This window comes from Rana temporaria, chromosome 2, assembly GCF_905171775.1.
Source record: "Rana temporaria chromosome 2, aRanTem1.1, whole genome shotgun sequence".
Classification (NCBI taxonomy): Eukaryota; Metazoa; Chordata; class Amphibia; order Anura; family Ranidae; genus Rana; species Rana temporaria.
The window spans coordinates 83899613-83917259 of record NC_053490.1 but is presented as its reverse complement, the minus strand read 5'-3'; the positions used below and the strand labels follow the sequence as shown (position 1 = coordinate 83917259).

The 17647-nt window shown below is 46.4% G+C and overlaps 1 protein-coding gene across 1 annotated transcript in view; it reads left to right on the top strand.

The window, feature by feature from the left end:
* Positions 1-17647, top strand: part of MTUS2 (microtubule associated scaffold protein 2) — a 472945-nt gene that overhangs the window by 436736 nt on the left and 18562 nt on the right. Inside the window, exon 11 of the mRNA XM_040340468.1 lies at positions 5755-5853. Within this exon, the coding sequence (XP_040196402.1) occupies positions 5755-5853 (99 nt within the window). The remainder of the gene's footprint in view (positions 1-5754; positions 5854-17647) is intronic.

The following is a 17647-nucleotide window of genomic DNA, read 5'->3' as shown; positions in this document are numbered from 1 at the left end:
GGCAGAATAAAAGCTCAACTGCAACTTACTACTAGTTGCTACATGCGTGTAGGAATAAAAAAGCATCTATTGCTGCAATACTCCCACCCTATCTCTGGCACTGTCACCTGTAGACTTACTGGTCTGTGATCCAACACCAGTCTTCTTTTAAGTGAAATGATGCCCCCCCCCATTCAGCCCAGCTCCTGGCACTCCCAGGGGAATGCATATCACTTTCACCATGACAATATCAGTGCTAATAAATGCTAAAATTGGAGGTTGTGATTTTCCTGTAATTACATGACCAGTGCTTTAGTAAGAATCAGTGCACCCCTAGCATCTCCTAGGACAGGGGTGTCAAACTGGCGGCCCTCCAGCTGTTGCAAAACTACAAGTCCCATGAGGCATTGCAAGGCTAACAGTTACAAGCATGACTCTCACAGGCAGAGGCATGATGGGACTTGTAGTTTCGGAACAGCTGGAGGGCCGCCAGTTTGACACCCCTGTCCTAGGACATATTAAATCCTGCGTACAGGGTACTACTGCAGTGATTAGAAGGATGAGAATAGTTTTTCTGGGCCAGATTCACAAAAGAGATACGACGGCGTATCTCCTGATACTCCGTCGTATCTCTGTTTCTAACTATGCGACTGATTCATAGAATCAGTTACGCATAGATAGGCAGAAGATCCGACAGGTGTAATGGACTTACACTGTCGGATCTTAGGATGCAGTACCGCGGCCGCCGCTGGGGGGAGTTCGCGTCGTAAACCAGTGTCGGGTATGCAAATTAGGAGTCACAGCGATCCACGAAGCTTTTTCCCGTCGTTACGTCATCGCGAGTGTTAGATTTCCATCGCAAAGATAGTGCACCTTTAACATGGCGTAAAAGTACTCCACCATGTTAAAGTATGCCTGTCTTTCCGCGTCGCTTTTGAATTATTTTTTAATTTTCCCGGCGTAACTCTTTTTTCACGTCGCGATTCACAAAACGTTGGCGCATCGTAATTTCGCGCAAAGCACGTCGGGAAATTTGCGACGGGAGCATGCGCAGTACGTCCGGCGCGGGAGCGCGCCTAATTTAAAGGATACCTGCCCCATTTGAATTGGGCCGCCTTGCGCCGGACCTGTTTACGATACACCGCTGCAAATTTCCAGGTAAGTGCTTTGTGGATCGGGCACTAAATCGGAAAAATTGCGGCGGTGTAACGTAAACCGGTTACGTAAAATTGCGCCCGCTCTACATGAATCTGGCCCTCTCTTTTTGTTGTTTTGAATGCCATGGCCATTTGAAGGCTGAAATGTACACTGGCCACTTTATTAGGTATACCCTTTCAATTGCTTGCTAATCAGCCTATCACATGGCAGCAACTTAATGCATTTAGGCATCTAGACGTGGTGAAGACTTGCTGAAGTACAAACCAAGCAGCAGAATGGGGAAGAAATTGGATTTAAGTGACTTTGAACAGGGCATGGTTGTTGGTGCCAGACTGGCTGGGATGAGCATTTCAAAAGCTGCTGATCTACTGGGATTTGCACGCACGGCCGTATCTAGGGTTTACAGAGAATGGTCCAAAAAAGAAAAAATATCCAGTGAGCAGCAGTTGTGTGGATGAAAATGCCTTGTTGATGTCAGAGGTGTTTGAGTTGATGGAAAGGCAACAGTAACTCAAATAACCATCGAACCTTAAAGCAGATGGGCTACAGCAAATTGGAGAATAGAAGTTTGGAAAAACATTTCCTGATCCGATGAGTCTCAATTTCGGCTGCAACATTCAGATTGTAGGGTCAGAATTTGGCATTAACAACATGAAAGCATGGATCCATCCTGCCCTGTATCAACGGTTCAAACTGGTGGTGGTGGCATCATGGTATAGGGGATATTTTCCTGGCACACTTTGGGTCCCTCAGTACTAATTGAGCATCATTTAAACGCCACGGCCTGCCTGAGTATTGTCGCTGACCATGTCCATTCCTTTATGACTACAGTGTACCCATCTTCCGATGGAACTTCCAGCAGGATAATGATCCATGTCACAAAGCTCCAATCTTTTCAAACTGGTTTCTTGAACATGACAAGGAGTTCCATGTACTCCAAGGGCCTCCACAGTCACCAAAACTCAATCCAATAGAGCACCTTTGGGATGTGGTGGAATGGAAGATTCTCATTATGGATGTGCAGCCGACAAATCTGCAGCAATTGTGTGATGCTATCATGTCATTATGGACCAAAATCTCTGAGGAATGTTTCCAACACCATCTATGTCACGAAGAATTAAGGCCGTTCTGAAGGCAAAATGGGGTCCAACCCGGTACTAGCAAGGTGTACCTAATAAAGTGGCCGATGAGTGTATATTATAATTTGCAAAATAAACTCTCCTATTGGGTGAAATCTTACAAATGAGAGTTTGAAGGTTTGAGAAAATGTCCGTGGTGGGTTGTACTCAGTGATGCAGAGACCGGTGTGGACTTTGTCATGATGTCATGCTGCTCTCTGTGTTACCGTATATACTCGAGTATAATGCCCGGTAAGCACGATCCGATTATCGGACGAATGATCGTCCGTTTTTTCTTGTATGCTAATCTCACGTCGAATCTGATAAGTTTAAGTCACGAAAATTCTCGTACGGCAGAATAAAAAATTGGAAGTGATGTCGTGTTGTAAAGCATTTGTATTGCATTTTCGAACGACAGCTGTACTGATTAAACCAAAATCATCCGATCTGGCATCGTACGAAAAAAAATTCCGTGCATGTCCGATAGAATAAAATGGGATGAACTGTCCTGATCGGCTCTCGGAAGCTCTGTACTAACGATCCGATTATCTTACGATCGTTTCGAAAGCGGCATTTTTCGTACGATTTTCAGGTCGTGTGTACGGGGCTTAAGCCGAGCTTTTCAGCAAATTTTAATTTTTTTGTGCTGAAAATGCCCCCCCCCCCCCCCCCGCTTATACTCGAGTTATCTTTTTTCCCTTATCTCACGGATTTGGGGACCCGGTACTGGCCAGCCGTAGCTCCCCTGGACACCAAACTTGGCACACATTTAGCCCCACTCTTCCTCTACAAGTGTGCAAAGTTTGTTGTCTGGGGGACCTACGGCCGGGAAGCACCGTTTTTTCAAATTCGGGCACCCCTTCTATATACTCCCATGTTAAACACAAGTCTAGGCATGGGCACAGTGAGGCATGGGCACAGTGAGGCACGGGCACATGGATACAGTGAGGCACAGTGAGCCATGCAGATGGACACCCTAGGCTTATACTCGAGTCAATAAGTTTTCCCATTTTTTTGTGGTAAAATTAGGTGGGTCAGCTTATACTCAAGTATATACGGTATATTTCATTTGGAGTGCAGGGCACTGGAGGATCCATGACACACTGCACTGCACCAAAAATTAGGAAATTAGGGCCAGATTCACGTAGCCCGGGCGCAGCGTAACGTAACCGATTTAGGTTACACCGCCGCAAATTTTCTGTCTAAGTGCCCGATCCACAAAGCACTTACCTGGAAATTTGCGGCGGTGTATCCTAAATCCGTCCGGCGCAAGGCGGGCCAATTCAAATGGGGCGGGTACCATTTAAATTAGGCGCGCTCCTGCACCGGACGTACTGCGCATGCTCCCGACGCAAATTTCCCAACGTGCTTTGCGCGAAATTACGACGCGCCGACGTTTTGTGAATCGCGACGTGAAAAAAAGACTTGCGCCGGGAAAAAAAAAATCAAAAAAATTCAAAAGCGACGCGGGAGAGACGGGTATACTTTTACATGGTGTAGTAATTTTACACTTTGTAAAAGGTGCCCTATCTTTGCGACGGCAAACTAACACTTGCGGCGACGTAACGACGGGAAAACGTTTTGTGGATTGCCGTAACTGCTAATTTGCATACCCGACGCTGGTTTAGGACACAAACTCCCCCCAGCGGCGGCCGCGGTACTGCATCCTACGATCCGACAAACTATTACACCTGTCGGATCTTAGGGATATCTATGCGTAACTGATTCTATGAATCAGTCGCATAGATAGAAACAGGGATACGACGGCGTATCAGCAGATACGCCGTCGTATCCCTTTTGTGAATCTGGCCCAAAGTTCTTTAGGCCCTAACTGAATGCTCAACTATGACTGCATCTTTATACAATGTGTGCAGGGAAAGCAAGTCAAGTGTTTGACACTAAAGTGTAAAGCTGACAATACATTATACAATTTTCTTGTTCTACTTTCTTTAGATTTACCTTCAATTATGTAGTACAGGGGCTTGCCTGACTGCATACAAATTGAAAGTGTATAGATTTGACCTCATATTATATGGCTCTGGTAAATCTAAAGGAAAATTGTACAAGAAAATTCTATAATGTATGGCCAGCCTAAGACAACTAATAGACTAGCTCTGCTTTACTTTTGATTGGCAGCACACAGCAGTGGGCGGATCCATAGCTGCTATTCAGTTTATTAGTGGCTTCTGAATCAGCCCATTGTCATGCGCAAGTAAAGCGGACCTGATGGGAAAATAGTCTCTCAGTTCTTCATCAGGCTTCGCCCACTCAGTGACAAGTCATATGTCAACTGGCCATTGCCATATGGTATTATGGCCATTGTCATTGGGTATGATATCACTTGTATTCCCATTTACATTTAGCTTTTAGCCAAGAATCTCCCGGCTGACAGGTGAATGGCATTGAGCATCCTGTATGTGTGGGAATCTGTCACATGTTCCTCAGCACAGGCGCGGTCCACTCTGAGTACTGGCGTATGCCGCGTACCTCTGTATACCAGCTCAGTGTTGGTCTTAATTACCTTATCATTATCTGAGAACTGTAACGGTAATTCTTTAACATCTTTTTTTGCTGCCATAGTGACAGGTTCCTAAAGTGGCAGTAGTAAGAACTACCTGAATTTGCCGCATGAGTTGGTAATGTTACCAAAACTGGCACAAATGCTTGCCTGAATTAGGTGCAAATAGTTGTCTTTAGACAGGTATCTGCACCCCCCTCCCCCCTGAAAGGTGTCAAATGTGACACCGGAGGGGGGAGGGATCCGATCAGTGGGAGTTCCACTTTAGGGTGGAGCTCCGCTTTAAGAGAACGACCACTGGTAAAGTGCTGTTAGGGCCGTTTGGAATTTCCCTGGCAGCCTTGTATGATATATAATGAAGGTTACAGTGTAAACTCGTAAAAATAAATCTTTCATAGACCTCTGTATTAGAGCCCTTTCACACGGGTGGATCAGTAATGATCCGCCTCCGTGTGTCCGTAAAAGCTCAGCGGGGATCATCCGTAAAACCCCCGCTGAGCCGTCGGCCGACAGGGCAGTCCCCGCACACTGTGCAGGGACCACCCTGTCTTTCCTCCGCTCTCCCCTATGGGGGATCGGATGAACACAGACCGTATGTCCGTGTTCACCCGATCCGATCCGCCAGACGGAAGAAAAATAGGATTTTCTTCCGTCCGAAAAATCGAATCTTTGCGGAGGCGGACGATTACGGGTGTCAGCGGATGGTCATCCGCTGACACCCGCAATCACATAGGGACCAATGTATGTCCCGTTTTCATCCGCAACGGATGGATGAAAATGCGGACATACGGTCCGCACGTGTGAAAGGACCCCTACAGTAATACTAGGAAGTCCCCTTCCACCCATCCCGTTTTTTCTATACTGCCGAACGTCATTTTGAGCTGATGCTGGAAGTTTGCATTAGACATACAGTATCTGCATATCTGGTTATTGACTAATGGTAAAACAGATTTTCTCATAAAGTCCTATTTTCTCCCACAGGATCAAGTTGATACTTTGACGTTCCAGAATCATTCGCTGAGAGACCGGGCAAAAATGTTTGAGGAAGCACTAATGAAGAGCACTAAGGAACAGCTGGAGGTGATTAATCATCTATATTAGCAATTACAATTTAAGCACTTAAGCCCCGGATCATTTGGCTGGCCAAAGACCAGACCACTTTCTGCGATTCGGCACTGCTTCATTTTAACTGACAATTGTGCAGTTGTGCGACGTGGCTCCCAAACAAAATTGACATTATTTTTTTTCCCACAAATAGAGCTTTCTTTTGGTGGTATTTGCTCACCTCTGCGGTTTTTATTTTTTGTGCTATAAGCAAAAATAGAGCGACAATTTTGAAAAAAATTCAATATTTTTTACTTTTTTCTATAATAAATATCCCCCAAAAATATCTAAAAATATATATTTTTTCCTTAGTTTAGGCCGATACTTATTCTTCTACATATTTTCGGTAAAAAAAAAATCGCTATAAGCTTTTATTAATTGGTTTGCGCAAAAGTTATAGGGCCAGATTCACAAAAGAGATATGACGGCGTATCTCTGTTTCTAACTATGCGACTGATTCATAGAATCAGTTACGCATAGATAGGCAGAAGATCCGACAGGTGTAATGGACTTACACTGTCTGATCTTAGGATGCAGTACCGCGGCCGCCGCTGGGGGGAGTTTGCGTCGTAAACCAGCGTCGGGTATGCAAATTAGGAGTTCCGGCGATCCACAAAGCTTTTTCCCGTCGTTACGTTGTCGCGAGTGTTAGATTTCCGTTGCAAAGATAGGGCACCTTTAACATGGTGTAAAAGTACTCCACCATGTTAAAGTATGCCTGCCTTTCCCGCGTCGTTTTTGAATTTTTTTTAAATCTTTTATTTTTCCCGGCGTAAATCTTTTTTCACGTTGCGATTCACAAAACGTCGGCGCGTCGTAATTTCGCGCAAAGCACGTCGGGAAATTTGCGACGGGAGCATGCGCAGTACGTCCGGCGCGGGAGCGCGCCTAATTCTAAATGGTACCCGCCCTATTTGAATTGGACCGCCTTGCGCCGGACCTTTTTACGATACACCACCGCAAATTTCCAGGTAAGTGCTTTGTGGATCGGGCACTAAATCGGAAAAATTGTGACAGTGTAACGGAAACCGGTTACGTAAACTTGCGCCCGCTGTACGTGAATCTGGTCCATAGCGTCTACAAAATAGGGGATAATTTTTTACTAGTAATGGCGGTGATCTGCAATTTTTATCGTGACTGCAACTTTTTGGCGAACACATCGGACACTTTTGACACCATTGTCATTTTTACAGCGTACAGTGCTCTAAAAATGCACTGATTACTGTAAAAATTACACTGGCAGTTTAGGGATTAACCTGTAGGGGGCACTGAAGGTGTTAAGTGTGACCTAGGGAGTGATTCTAACTGTTAGGGGGCGTGGCTTCCTGTGACCCGTCACTGATCGCTGTTCCCGATAACAGGGAACAGACGATCAGTGACATGTCACTAGAAAGAACGGGGAGATGTTGTGTTTACACTAACATCCCCCCGTTCTTCAGCTCTGTGACCCAATTGTGGGACACTGGCGGACAGCGAGTCCGCGGGAGCGGTCACAGAGCTTGCAACAGGGTCGCGAGTGCGCCCCCGGCGGTGCGCACGTGACCACACGGCTGACCCAGCCGTGCCATTCTGTCAACGTAAATCTGCGTGTGGCGGTCCTTAAGGGGTTAAACTCTCTTCTTTCCAACCCCCTTCTTTATGGTATTATCCACTGTAAATTTTGATGTAAATTACCTGAAACAGTCATGTTAGAATCTTTTGCCGGCTAACAATGGTTAGATAGACCCAAAAGCATTAGGAAAGAAAATATTTTTGTTTTAGCCACCGTGACCCACCCTGCACACATGGATGATCCCATGGTTCACAGTCAGGGATAATCGGCGCGGTGGGAGGGACAGTTGCAAACACTGATTACCTTGTATAGCTATCAATGAAGCAGCTGACAGACGCTTCTCCTCCTCTCCCTCTCGCATCTGTCAGCTGAAAAGCCATACAAGGAGATCGGTGCTCACAGCAGTCCCTCCTGCCACACAGATCATCCTCAACTGTTTCCTGTGTCCTTCTTCGGCCCCCCTCCGTGTCCTCCTCCTCGTCCGACCCCCGTGTGCTCCCTCGCCTCTGCTCCGGCCCAAAAAAAATTAAACTGCCCTACTGACACCCACCCCTTCCCCAGAAGCACTGTTAAAAAAATATAAAAAAAATAATAATAAACAACAAAACTGTGAATAATAATAGATAAAATAATAAAAACAAAAAACTACTGACACCGTCCACTGCATTACTGACACCTTCCCGCGCAAACTACCCACCGCTGTACACTCCTCACCTGTACATGCTACCCACCTCCATACACTCCGGACTCCTCTCCTGCACATACACTCTGCATTGTACATTCCCTATTTAACATTACTGTGTTCTGCACTATGCAAGTCAGACTCGATTAAACCACACCCCTTTAAATACTTAACGACCACCCACCAGGTTGGCTCTCCTGCGCAAAATGCCGTCATTGTATGTCGGCCGTTTTAAGGGATAAAGGGGGGGCGCGCTCATGGCGCAACGTAGGAGCCGATGCGTGTGGTCGGCGGTTGCGATGTCTGCCGGCCACCCGCGATCACTCTTCACAGAGACAGAACGGGGACCTGTCAATGTAAACAGACAGATCTCCGTTCTATCAGGGAAGTAGAGAGAGATCTACTGTTCCTAGTGATTAGAACCAGCTTTCTCTCTCTACTCCCTGTCAGTACTCTCCCCCACAGTTAGAAAAACCTTCTTAGGGGACACTTAACCCCTTAATCACCTAGTGTTAACCCATTCCCTACCTGTGACATTTATACAGTAATCAGTGGCTATTTTTTGATCGAAATGTCACTGGTCCCAAAAAAGTGTCAAGTGTTTGATCTATCCGCCACAATGTTGCAGTTCCACTAAAAAAATCGCTGATTCCCCGTCTTTCTATAGAAACTGGGCACTATGGATCAAGGATCATAGAAGTTTAACACTTTAATCCACTGGAGCATCTCAAGAACTATTCCTTTTATCCTTAGTCTGTTTCATATTCAGTTTAGAACTTGTTTAGGTAATAATGTCTATATCTTTCAAATAACATGTGCAGTAATGTCATTTTTCACTGTTCAATTGTTTCTCGTACTGCCACGCTTATCTATTCTGATATGCAAATACTTATTTGTTCCCATCCCCTCTTCGCAAAACCAAGAGATATATCTGGGATGGTGACTGGCCGTGTTGCATATGAGCCCTTGACACAGTTAGCTCCCAAATTGGGGTGTCGGGGTTAGTAGGCAATACCTCCATCACACAAATTGCTCGCTGTTTAAAGTACAGTATAACTCTGTCAGGCTACTGTAACTTATCTGACGATTTCTCTTTTTTTGTTTACCATAACATATGTAAGTTTAATAACAAATATCATTGATGCTATTGTTTTCTATGTGAAAATCTTAATAAACATTATTGTTTAAAAAAAAAAAAAAACGCTGATCACCGCCATTACTAGTAAAAAAAAAAAAATAATAATAAAAAAGCCATAAATATATCCCCTATTTTGTAGATACTATAACGTTTGCGCAAACCAATCAATATACGCTTATTGTGTAGCAGAATACATATTGGCCTAAACTGATGAAGAAAGTATTTTTTTTATATTTATTATAGCAAAAAGTAAAAAATATTGTGTTTTTTTCAAAGTTGACACAAATTTTTTTGTTTATAGTGCAAAAAATAAAAACCGCAAAGGTGTTTAAATATCACCAAAAGAAAGCTCTATTTGTGTGAAAAAAAAGGACATAAATTTTGTTTGGGTACACGCAATTGTCAGTTATAGTGATGCAGTGCCGTATCGCAAAAAATGGACTGTTAAGGAGGAAAATCCTTTCGGTCCTTAAAGTGTAAGTTCCCCTTTACAGAAAAATCTGTAAGGTGAACTCACACAGGTCCCCCTCCTTCACGGTGCTGACCAATTAGAGTGCCCCAAAACTTCCCTCCTGATGAGGGACGTTTTGGACATTCATTCAGCTCAGGAGGATTTCTAAGCCCCGGACTCCTGGTGAAGCTATACTGGGGATTGGAAGCGGAGATTGCCGTGATCCAGGTCAGTGGGAATTGGGGGGGGGGGAGGGGGGGCGAGGAGGGGGACCTGTGCAAGTTCACCTCATACATTTTTCTTTAAAGGTGAACTTACCCTTTTTTTAGCCTTTATTTACACAGTAGGTGTAATTCAGAGTGAGACCTACCAGGTTTTCAAACATGGTGAATGAGGAGGCCTAGGTCATATAAGGTATGTCCATGGTGCTTAGATGAAAGTTTTTTGGGTGACCCTAACACACCCTGGGTTAATGGACAATCTTTGGCAGGTCACAATCATCTTGTAAACTAAAATGTTAGTTTTTTTTTTTTTTAAACAATAGATCACCAGGAGTTTGAAATAGGAGTACCTTTATGGCCTAAAAACCAACCTCCATTACATGCCAGTTTTTGGTGGTTCTCTATTTACTCATGGATTTAAGACAAATAATCTATTGCCTCTTTATTATATAGAAATCTGTAATAGTAGGTATGCCTACAAGGAAAATGTAACACATTTTTCTGCATTTCTATACACTAAATTCAGCCCTAAAAATATAATAAAAATAGTCCTCTCATCATAGGCAGAGATTATTAGAGGGGTGTTGTAACAGGTCCAGCTCCCTGTTAATCTATTTTAGCAACCTCCCCTGACAGAAAAGTCAGGCTGCTTTTAGCCCAGGAGTTATCAAGGCTGATAACAGAGGAACGGATCAGGAGAGAGCTATGGGACTTGGCTCTTTGAAGAGAGATAACAAAATGCTGCAGATAAATTTGCCCAGCTCAAATTTCATGAATTGGGTTTACATCCACTTTAACAATATACAATAAACAATACATTTTCATTATTTAGTATTATATGTTAATAGGTTTGGTTATTACTTATCAATAATAAAACAATGAGAGAGAGAGAAAACACGAACACTATTGGCAAAGAGATGAACAACGCAAAAGGAACGGTTAATAGCTGGCACACAGAGGAAGGCAGGGGAAATAGGAGATTTGTTAAACAATTGATGATCAGGAAGGAATTTAAAGAAACTAAAACCCTGTTTTCAAATTCCCAGGAATTACACTTATCAGAAGAAGCAAAGAGTTTATGGAAGAAAGAGACAAAAAAAGAGAAGGAAAGAATGTAAAATGCAAAATGTTGGTTGGTCAGTCAATCAGTCTGGACCCCGCACTCACCCCATCACGGGGGCAGCGCGGCGGCAGCTTCTCTCCGTGCTCTGGGCAGCTGCTTTCTCAGTTTCCCTGCATGCATCTCCTCCCTCCTCCTCCTGGCGGCCAGTCCGATCGGATCTCCTTTGAGCCAATCGGTGACGGGTCTCATGACCCGCTTCCTGATTGGCCGGGAGGAGAATCAGTGTTACAATAGTGGATATTCATTCGCTATTGTCACACAACTGGATGAACTTCTAGCGCAGTGCTCTGCTCCCCGAGCCCACCCTTTTCTGACTCAATGTCCGCCGGCGACCTGCGATTGCAGTGTACAGAGGCAGAATGGGGATCCCTATTCTGACAGACAAAATACAAAAACATACTTGGGGGGCACACCCTTAAAATGCTGTACATCCAAGATGGTGTGCTATAAGACCAAAGACAATACAAAACAGATTATAGCACACACATGCAAAAAAAGGGATTTTTTAATACAGCTTACCTGTAAAATCCTTTTCTTGGAGTACATCACGGGACACAGAGCAGCATATTCATTACTATGTGGGTTATATGGAGTACCTTCAGGTGATGGACACTGGCAATCTCAAACAGGAAGTGCCCCTCCCTATATAACCCCCTCCCATAGGAGGAGTACCTCAGTTTTGTAGCAAGCAGTATGCCTCCCAAAATGGTCCCCATAAGAGGGGTGGGAGCTCTGTGTCCCGTGATGTACTCCAAGAAAAGGATTTTACAGGTAAGCTGTATTAAAAATCCCTTTTTCTTTCTCGTACATCACGGGACACAGAGCAGCATATTCATTACTATGTGGGATGTCCCAAAGCAATGCTTACAATGAGGGGAGGGAGAACATCTTCCCAAGACAAAAGGATTTAATTTAGAGATATACTTAAATCATAATAAATCCAACTTAGTTGAGAAAAAATAATTTTAAATTTAACTCAAAAGGGAGCCCCCGGAATCCGAGGGTCTCAAACTGCAGCCTGCAGCACTGCCTGCCCAAAGGCTGTATCAGTATTCCTTCTTACGTCCAACTGGTAGAATTTTGTAAACATGTGGACAGAAGACCAGGTTGCCGCCTTGCAAACTTGAGCCATAGAGATCTGGTGGTGTGCTGCCCAGGAGGCGCCCATGGCCCTAGTAGAATGAGCCTTTAATGATAACGGAGGAGGCAACCCTTTCAAGCCGTAGGCCTGAGAGATTAACTGTTTAATCCATCTCGAGATGGTGGATTTTGCAGCTGCCTGCCCCTTCTTGGGCCCATCCGGTAAAATGAACAACACATCTGTTTTCCGGATCTTCTCTGTAGCTTTAAGATAGGCCTTCATGGCCCTGACAATATCCAAGGTATGCAGCAACCCTTCCTTTCTGGAAGTAGGTTTAGGGAAGAAGGATGGTAATACCAAATCCTGGTTTAGATGAAAACTGGATATAACCTTCGGTAGGAAGGAAGGATGAGGGCGGAGAACGACCTTGTCCTTATGTAAAATAAGATATGGTTCCTTACAGGATAAGGCTGCCAGTTCCGATACTCTTCTGGCGGAAACTATGGCTACCAAAAATACTAACTTCCTTGTTAGTAAAACCAACGGAATTTCAGCCAACGGCTCAAAAGGTTGTTTCTGTAAACTTGACAGAACAAGATTTAAATCCCACGGACAAAGCGGGGATTTAACTGGAGGATTAATACGTAAGACCCCTTGAAGGAAGGTCTTAACTAGCGAGTGGGTGGCCAGCGGCCGCTGAAACCACACTGACAAAGCTGAAATCTGTCCTTTGATTGTGCTTAATGCCAGTCCTTTATCCACTCCTAGCTGGAGAAAACTTAATACTCTATCGATGGTAAACTTGCGAGAAAGCCATCGCTTGGACTCACACCAGCCTACATAGGCCTTCCAGACCCTGTAATAAATCACCCTAGAGACCGGTTTCCTGGCTCTGATTAGGGTAGAGATTACTTTCCGAGACAGACCTCTACCCCTGAGAATCAGGGATTCAGCTTCCAGGCCGTCAAATTTAGATGCCGTAAGGCAGGGTGGAGGATCGGACCTTGCGATAGCAGGTCTGGCCGTAGAGGAAGAGTCCAAGGGTCTACCACTACCATCTTCAGGATTAGTGAATACCATGCCCTTCTGGGCCATGCTGGAGCTACCAGGATGACTGGTATGTGCTCCACCCTGATCCTGCGCAGCAGGCGGGGTAGTAACTGGAGCGGGGGAAATGCATAAAGAAGTTTGAACTGATGCCAAGGGCAAACTAACGCATCGGTTCCGCAGGCTCTGGGATCCCTTGTGCGGGACCTGAACCTGTCTAGCTTCTTGTTTAGTCTCGATGCCATGATATCCACGTCCGGCACTCCCCACTTCTGGCAGAGTGTCTGAAAGACCTGTGGATGCAGAGACCACTCCCCCGGCAATAGAGTCTGGCGACTTAAGAAGTCCGCCTGTAGGTTGTCCACTCCGGGAATGAATATAGCCGATATGCAGGGCACATGGGCTTCTGCCCACAAGAAAATCAAGCTCACTTCTTTCTGAGCGGCTTGACTCTTGGTTCCCCCTTGGTGATTTATGTATGCCACCGCCGTGGCATTGTCCGATTGTATTCTCACCGGGAACCCCTGCAGTTTGGACGTCCAAGCCCTGAGGGCTAGTCGGGCAGCTCTGAGCTCCAAGATATTGATGGGCAACTGCTTCTCTGCCGCTGCCCAAGTGCCCTGGCGAGTGCAACCATCCAAAATTGCTCCCCAGCCGATCAGGCTGGCGTCTGTGGTTACTATATTCCAGGTCACAGGACTGAACGTCTTTCCCTTCAGGAGATTCTGAGGGTTTAACCACCAAGATAGACTTTGCCGGACTCTTGGTGAGAGTGGCAAAGGAATCTCCAAGGCCTGAGGCCTCTTGCTCCATGCTGACAGGATGGCTGCCTGCAGGATGCGAGTGTGGCTCTGAGCATACGGTACCGCCTCGAAGGTGGCCACCATCTTGCCTAGTAGCCGCATACATAGGCGAACAGTTGGCTTTCTCTTGCTCAGAACTATTTGTATTAGCTCTTTGATGGCCTTGACCTTTAATAGAGGTAGGAACACCCTCTGTTGTTCTGTATCCAATCTCATGCCGAGATATTCCAGCTGCCTTGTGGGCCGAAATGCTGATTTGTCTCGATTTAGGACCCAGCCGAACCTCTCGAGGTACTGAACCTTTAGGGCGACTGCTCGTTCCAGGCCAGGAAACGAGTGGTCTACGACCAAGAGGTCGTCCAGGTAAGCTAGGACCGTGACCCCTTGGGTCCTTAGATTGGCTAGGATTGGGGCTAGGACCTTCGTGAATACCCGGGGGGCCGTAGCCAACCCGAAGGGGAGCGCCACAAATTGGAAATGACGCTGAGCCACCGAGAAGCGTAGAAATACCTGATGTGGCTGAAAAATTGGCACATGAAGGTAAGCATCCTTTATGTCTATGGACGCCATGAAGTCGTCCTTCTGGAGCACGGCGACAGCTGACCGAATAGTTTCCATCCGGAATGAGCGGACCTTTAGGTACGCATTTACTCCCTTTAAGTCCAAAATTGGCCTGACATCGCCGTTGGGCTTTGGGATGATAAACAGGTTGGAGTAGAACCCCAAGCCCTGTTCCTGGACTGGTACTTCTACTATCACCTTCTGGCACAGCAGATGATTCAATGCCGCCATCAACGCGGCTCCCTTCACCGGGTCGCCTGGTACTCTTGACTCCTGGTAATGAGGAGGAGGGAATTCTGAAAATTCTAGTTTGTAGCCCGTGGCCACGGAAGACCGTACCCAGCAGTCGGGAATGCTGGCCTCCCAAACTTCTGCAAAGAGACGTAGCCTTCCCCCCACCATCGTGGGTGGGGGCGCCCCTTCATAAGGCCGACTTGGGGGCTGGCTTCGCAGGCTTGCGGTACCACTGCTTCTTGCCCCCAGTGGCTTGGCCTTGTGGCTTATTGTTAAAGCCTGATCTTGCAGGAGGCCGTCGATACTGTCTGGTATTAGAGGGCCCCTGTCCCGGGGAGGGCTGGCGCTTAAACGCGGGCCCTCGGGCTTTCTTCTTGACTGGCAAGAGAGTGCTTTTGCCGCTTGATATAGTCTGAATATATCTATCCAGATCTTCTCCGAAGAGTCGTCCTCCATGGAAGGGAAACCCTACCAGGAGCTTTTTGCATGGGGGCTCAGCCTCCCAACTCTTTAACCATAAGAGCCTTCTCATATGGATTAGAAATAAGGATAAACGTGATGCCTGCTGGATGGAGTCCTTGATAGCATCCACCGTAAAGCGTATAGCCCTCGGTATATCCGAAAATTCCTCTGCCTGCTGGGCAGGGATAAGTTTAAGCATTTGCTTAGTCTTATCTGATAATGCTTGGGTAATTCCAATAGCAGCCACAGCGGGCTGAACTATCGCCCCTGCTGAAGTAAAGGAGGCTTTCAGTAATGTTTCCAAGCGTTTATCAACCGGATCCTTAAACACCTGTACGTTTTCCACCGGACAAGTTAAGGATTTGTTCACCTAGGAGATGGCTGCGTCCACCGCCGGGGGTGCCCATCTTTTGGAGAATTTCTCCTCCATAGGATATAAAACAGAGAATTTTTTAGGTGGTAAAAAGACTCTATCTGGCTTAATCCAATCCTGAAACATGACCTCCTCGAGTAGAGGATGGATCGGGAAAACTACGTTGCTTTGAGGCGTTCTTAAAGAGCCTAAAGCTGAAACCGCCGATACTTGAGGTTCTGGTATGGGTAACTTAAATGCCTCATGGACCATGTCCGTTAAGGCCTGAACCCACAAACTTTCCCCTTGGGAGGCTGAACCAGACCCCTCAGTATCCAGATCCTCGATCTCTGAACCACCCTGGTCCAAAGCGTCAAGTCTATCCAATTCCCCTAGGGAAAGGATTTCTGTGTCTGAGGGTTCTTGCTCGGGTGACGGAGACCTAGTCCGCTTTCTACCCGATATAGCTTTAGCTATCCTTTTTGCCATTCTTTTCTCTAGTTCACCTAAAGAAACAGCAAGAACTCTCTCAGTGACAAAGCCGGGGTTGGACTGACCTGGATCAGCCCCAGCACCAGATCCCCCAGGTCCCATCAAGGCGTGCCCTGATATGTCCTGTGGGGAGAGCAGCGGCATAGCCGTGTCTGAGCCCTCGGATTTTGCGGGGGAATCCCCACCCCTTGTACCCTCTGACCCAGAAGGCATGGTACAATACCGAGGTACACCTGCTATCACCCAGCCACAGACGTAGCTAAGGGGATCTGTCGGTTTGGGAGCGATAGAGACTAACGCCCAAACTGAGAAGGGAGATCAGCAGTTCTTTCCCTTCTTCTTTTTTTTTTTTTTTTTTTTTGAAGAGGAAAAGAAACCACTCTGTCTCCCACTAAGTATTGCCAATAGCCATCTGCTGAAAAAAGGAAAAGAAAACCTATCTGTAGGTTTGACAGTCCTTAGAAAAAACTGCAATTCTTCCTTTCGCCACCGGGTGTCCTCGGCGTGCTCCGCTCTGTGTCCTCCTCTCCTCTAGCTCAGGATGACACTGAGCACTTGGCAGCTAATGGAAGGACCTCCCCTTCCTTTATTTGTGATTCGCCGCCCACCGGGACGCGCCCCCACCACGAAAACGGCGCGAAAATTGTTTATATCTCGGGCACGCGCGCGCGCGCCCGTCGGCGGGGGCCATCACACATGGAGGAGGACGGAGCAGCGCAGGCACCCAGGCAGGTAAGCCCTTTAGGTAGGTCACAGACCTCCTTTTAGCATTGGAAAAGACTCCCCTCTTACAGAGATCCCACACCTAGCGCCAGCAGCCCAGCTAAACAACACTTACCAGGGAGGTCACATATTACTGGGGAAAACAGATTGAATCATCCTGTCTCTGTCATAGACATAGTGATTCCTTGCCAATGCAGAGCATACCCAGGCCTGTCCCCCTGTGCACCCCCTGTAGGGAACCTGCTAAGAACCAAGTTCCGCAAGCTCCCCCAATACTTACCTGCTCCATGCCGCAGGACTTTTGCACAGCAAGAGGTCCAATCTTCCCCCATCTCCGTGGGTGGCGTCTAGACCTTCAGGCCCTGGGTTCCTATGAAGGAGCCACTGTCCTGGGCCCATATAGCACCCTGGCAACAGAAACATTAGGCCCCCAAAGGTTTCTAAGTTCTGGGCCCAGGGTCCAGCTCTCTGAACAGAAAGCATTATGGGCTACACCCCAATGGTTTGGGGTCCGGTTGCTGACCACTTTAGCACTGAGGCCTTTGGACAGAACCGGTTAGCCCACCTTAATCCCAAGGATGTGGAGGTAAGCTAAACCATGACCAACACCTAAGACACTGGCGAAAAAACTGAGGTACTCCTCCTATGGGAGGGGGTTATATAGGGAGGGGCACTTCCTGTTTGAGATTGCCAGTGTCCATCACCTGAAGGTACTCCATATAACCCACATAGTAATGAATATGCTGCTCTGTGTCCCGTGATGTACGAGAAAGAAATGACATTTATCCTGCAAGGCTAGTTGAAAACACCTGAACATATTCAAAAATACGGGTGTTTGGTCACACTAT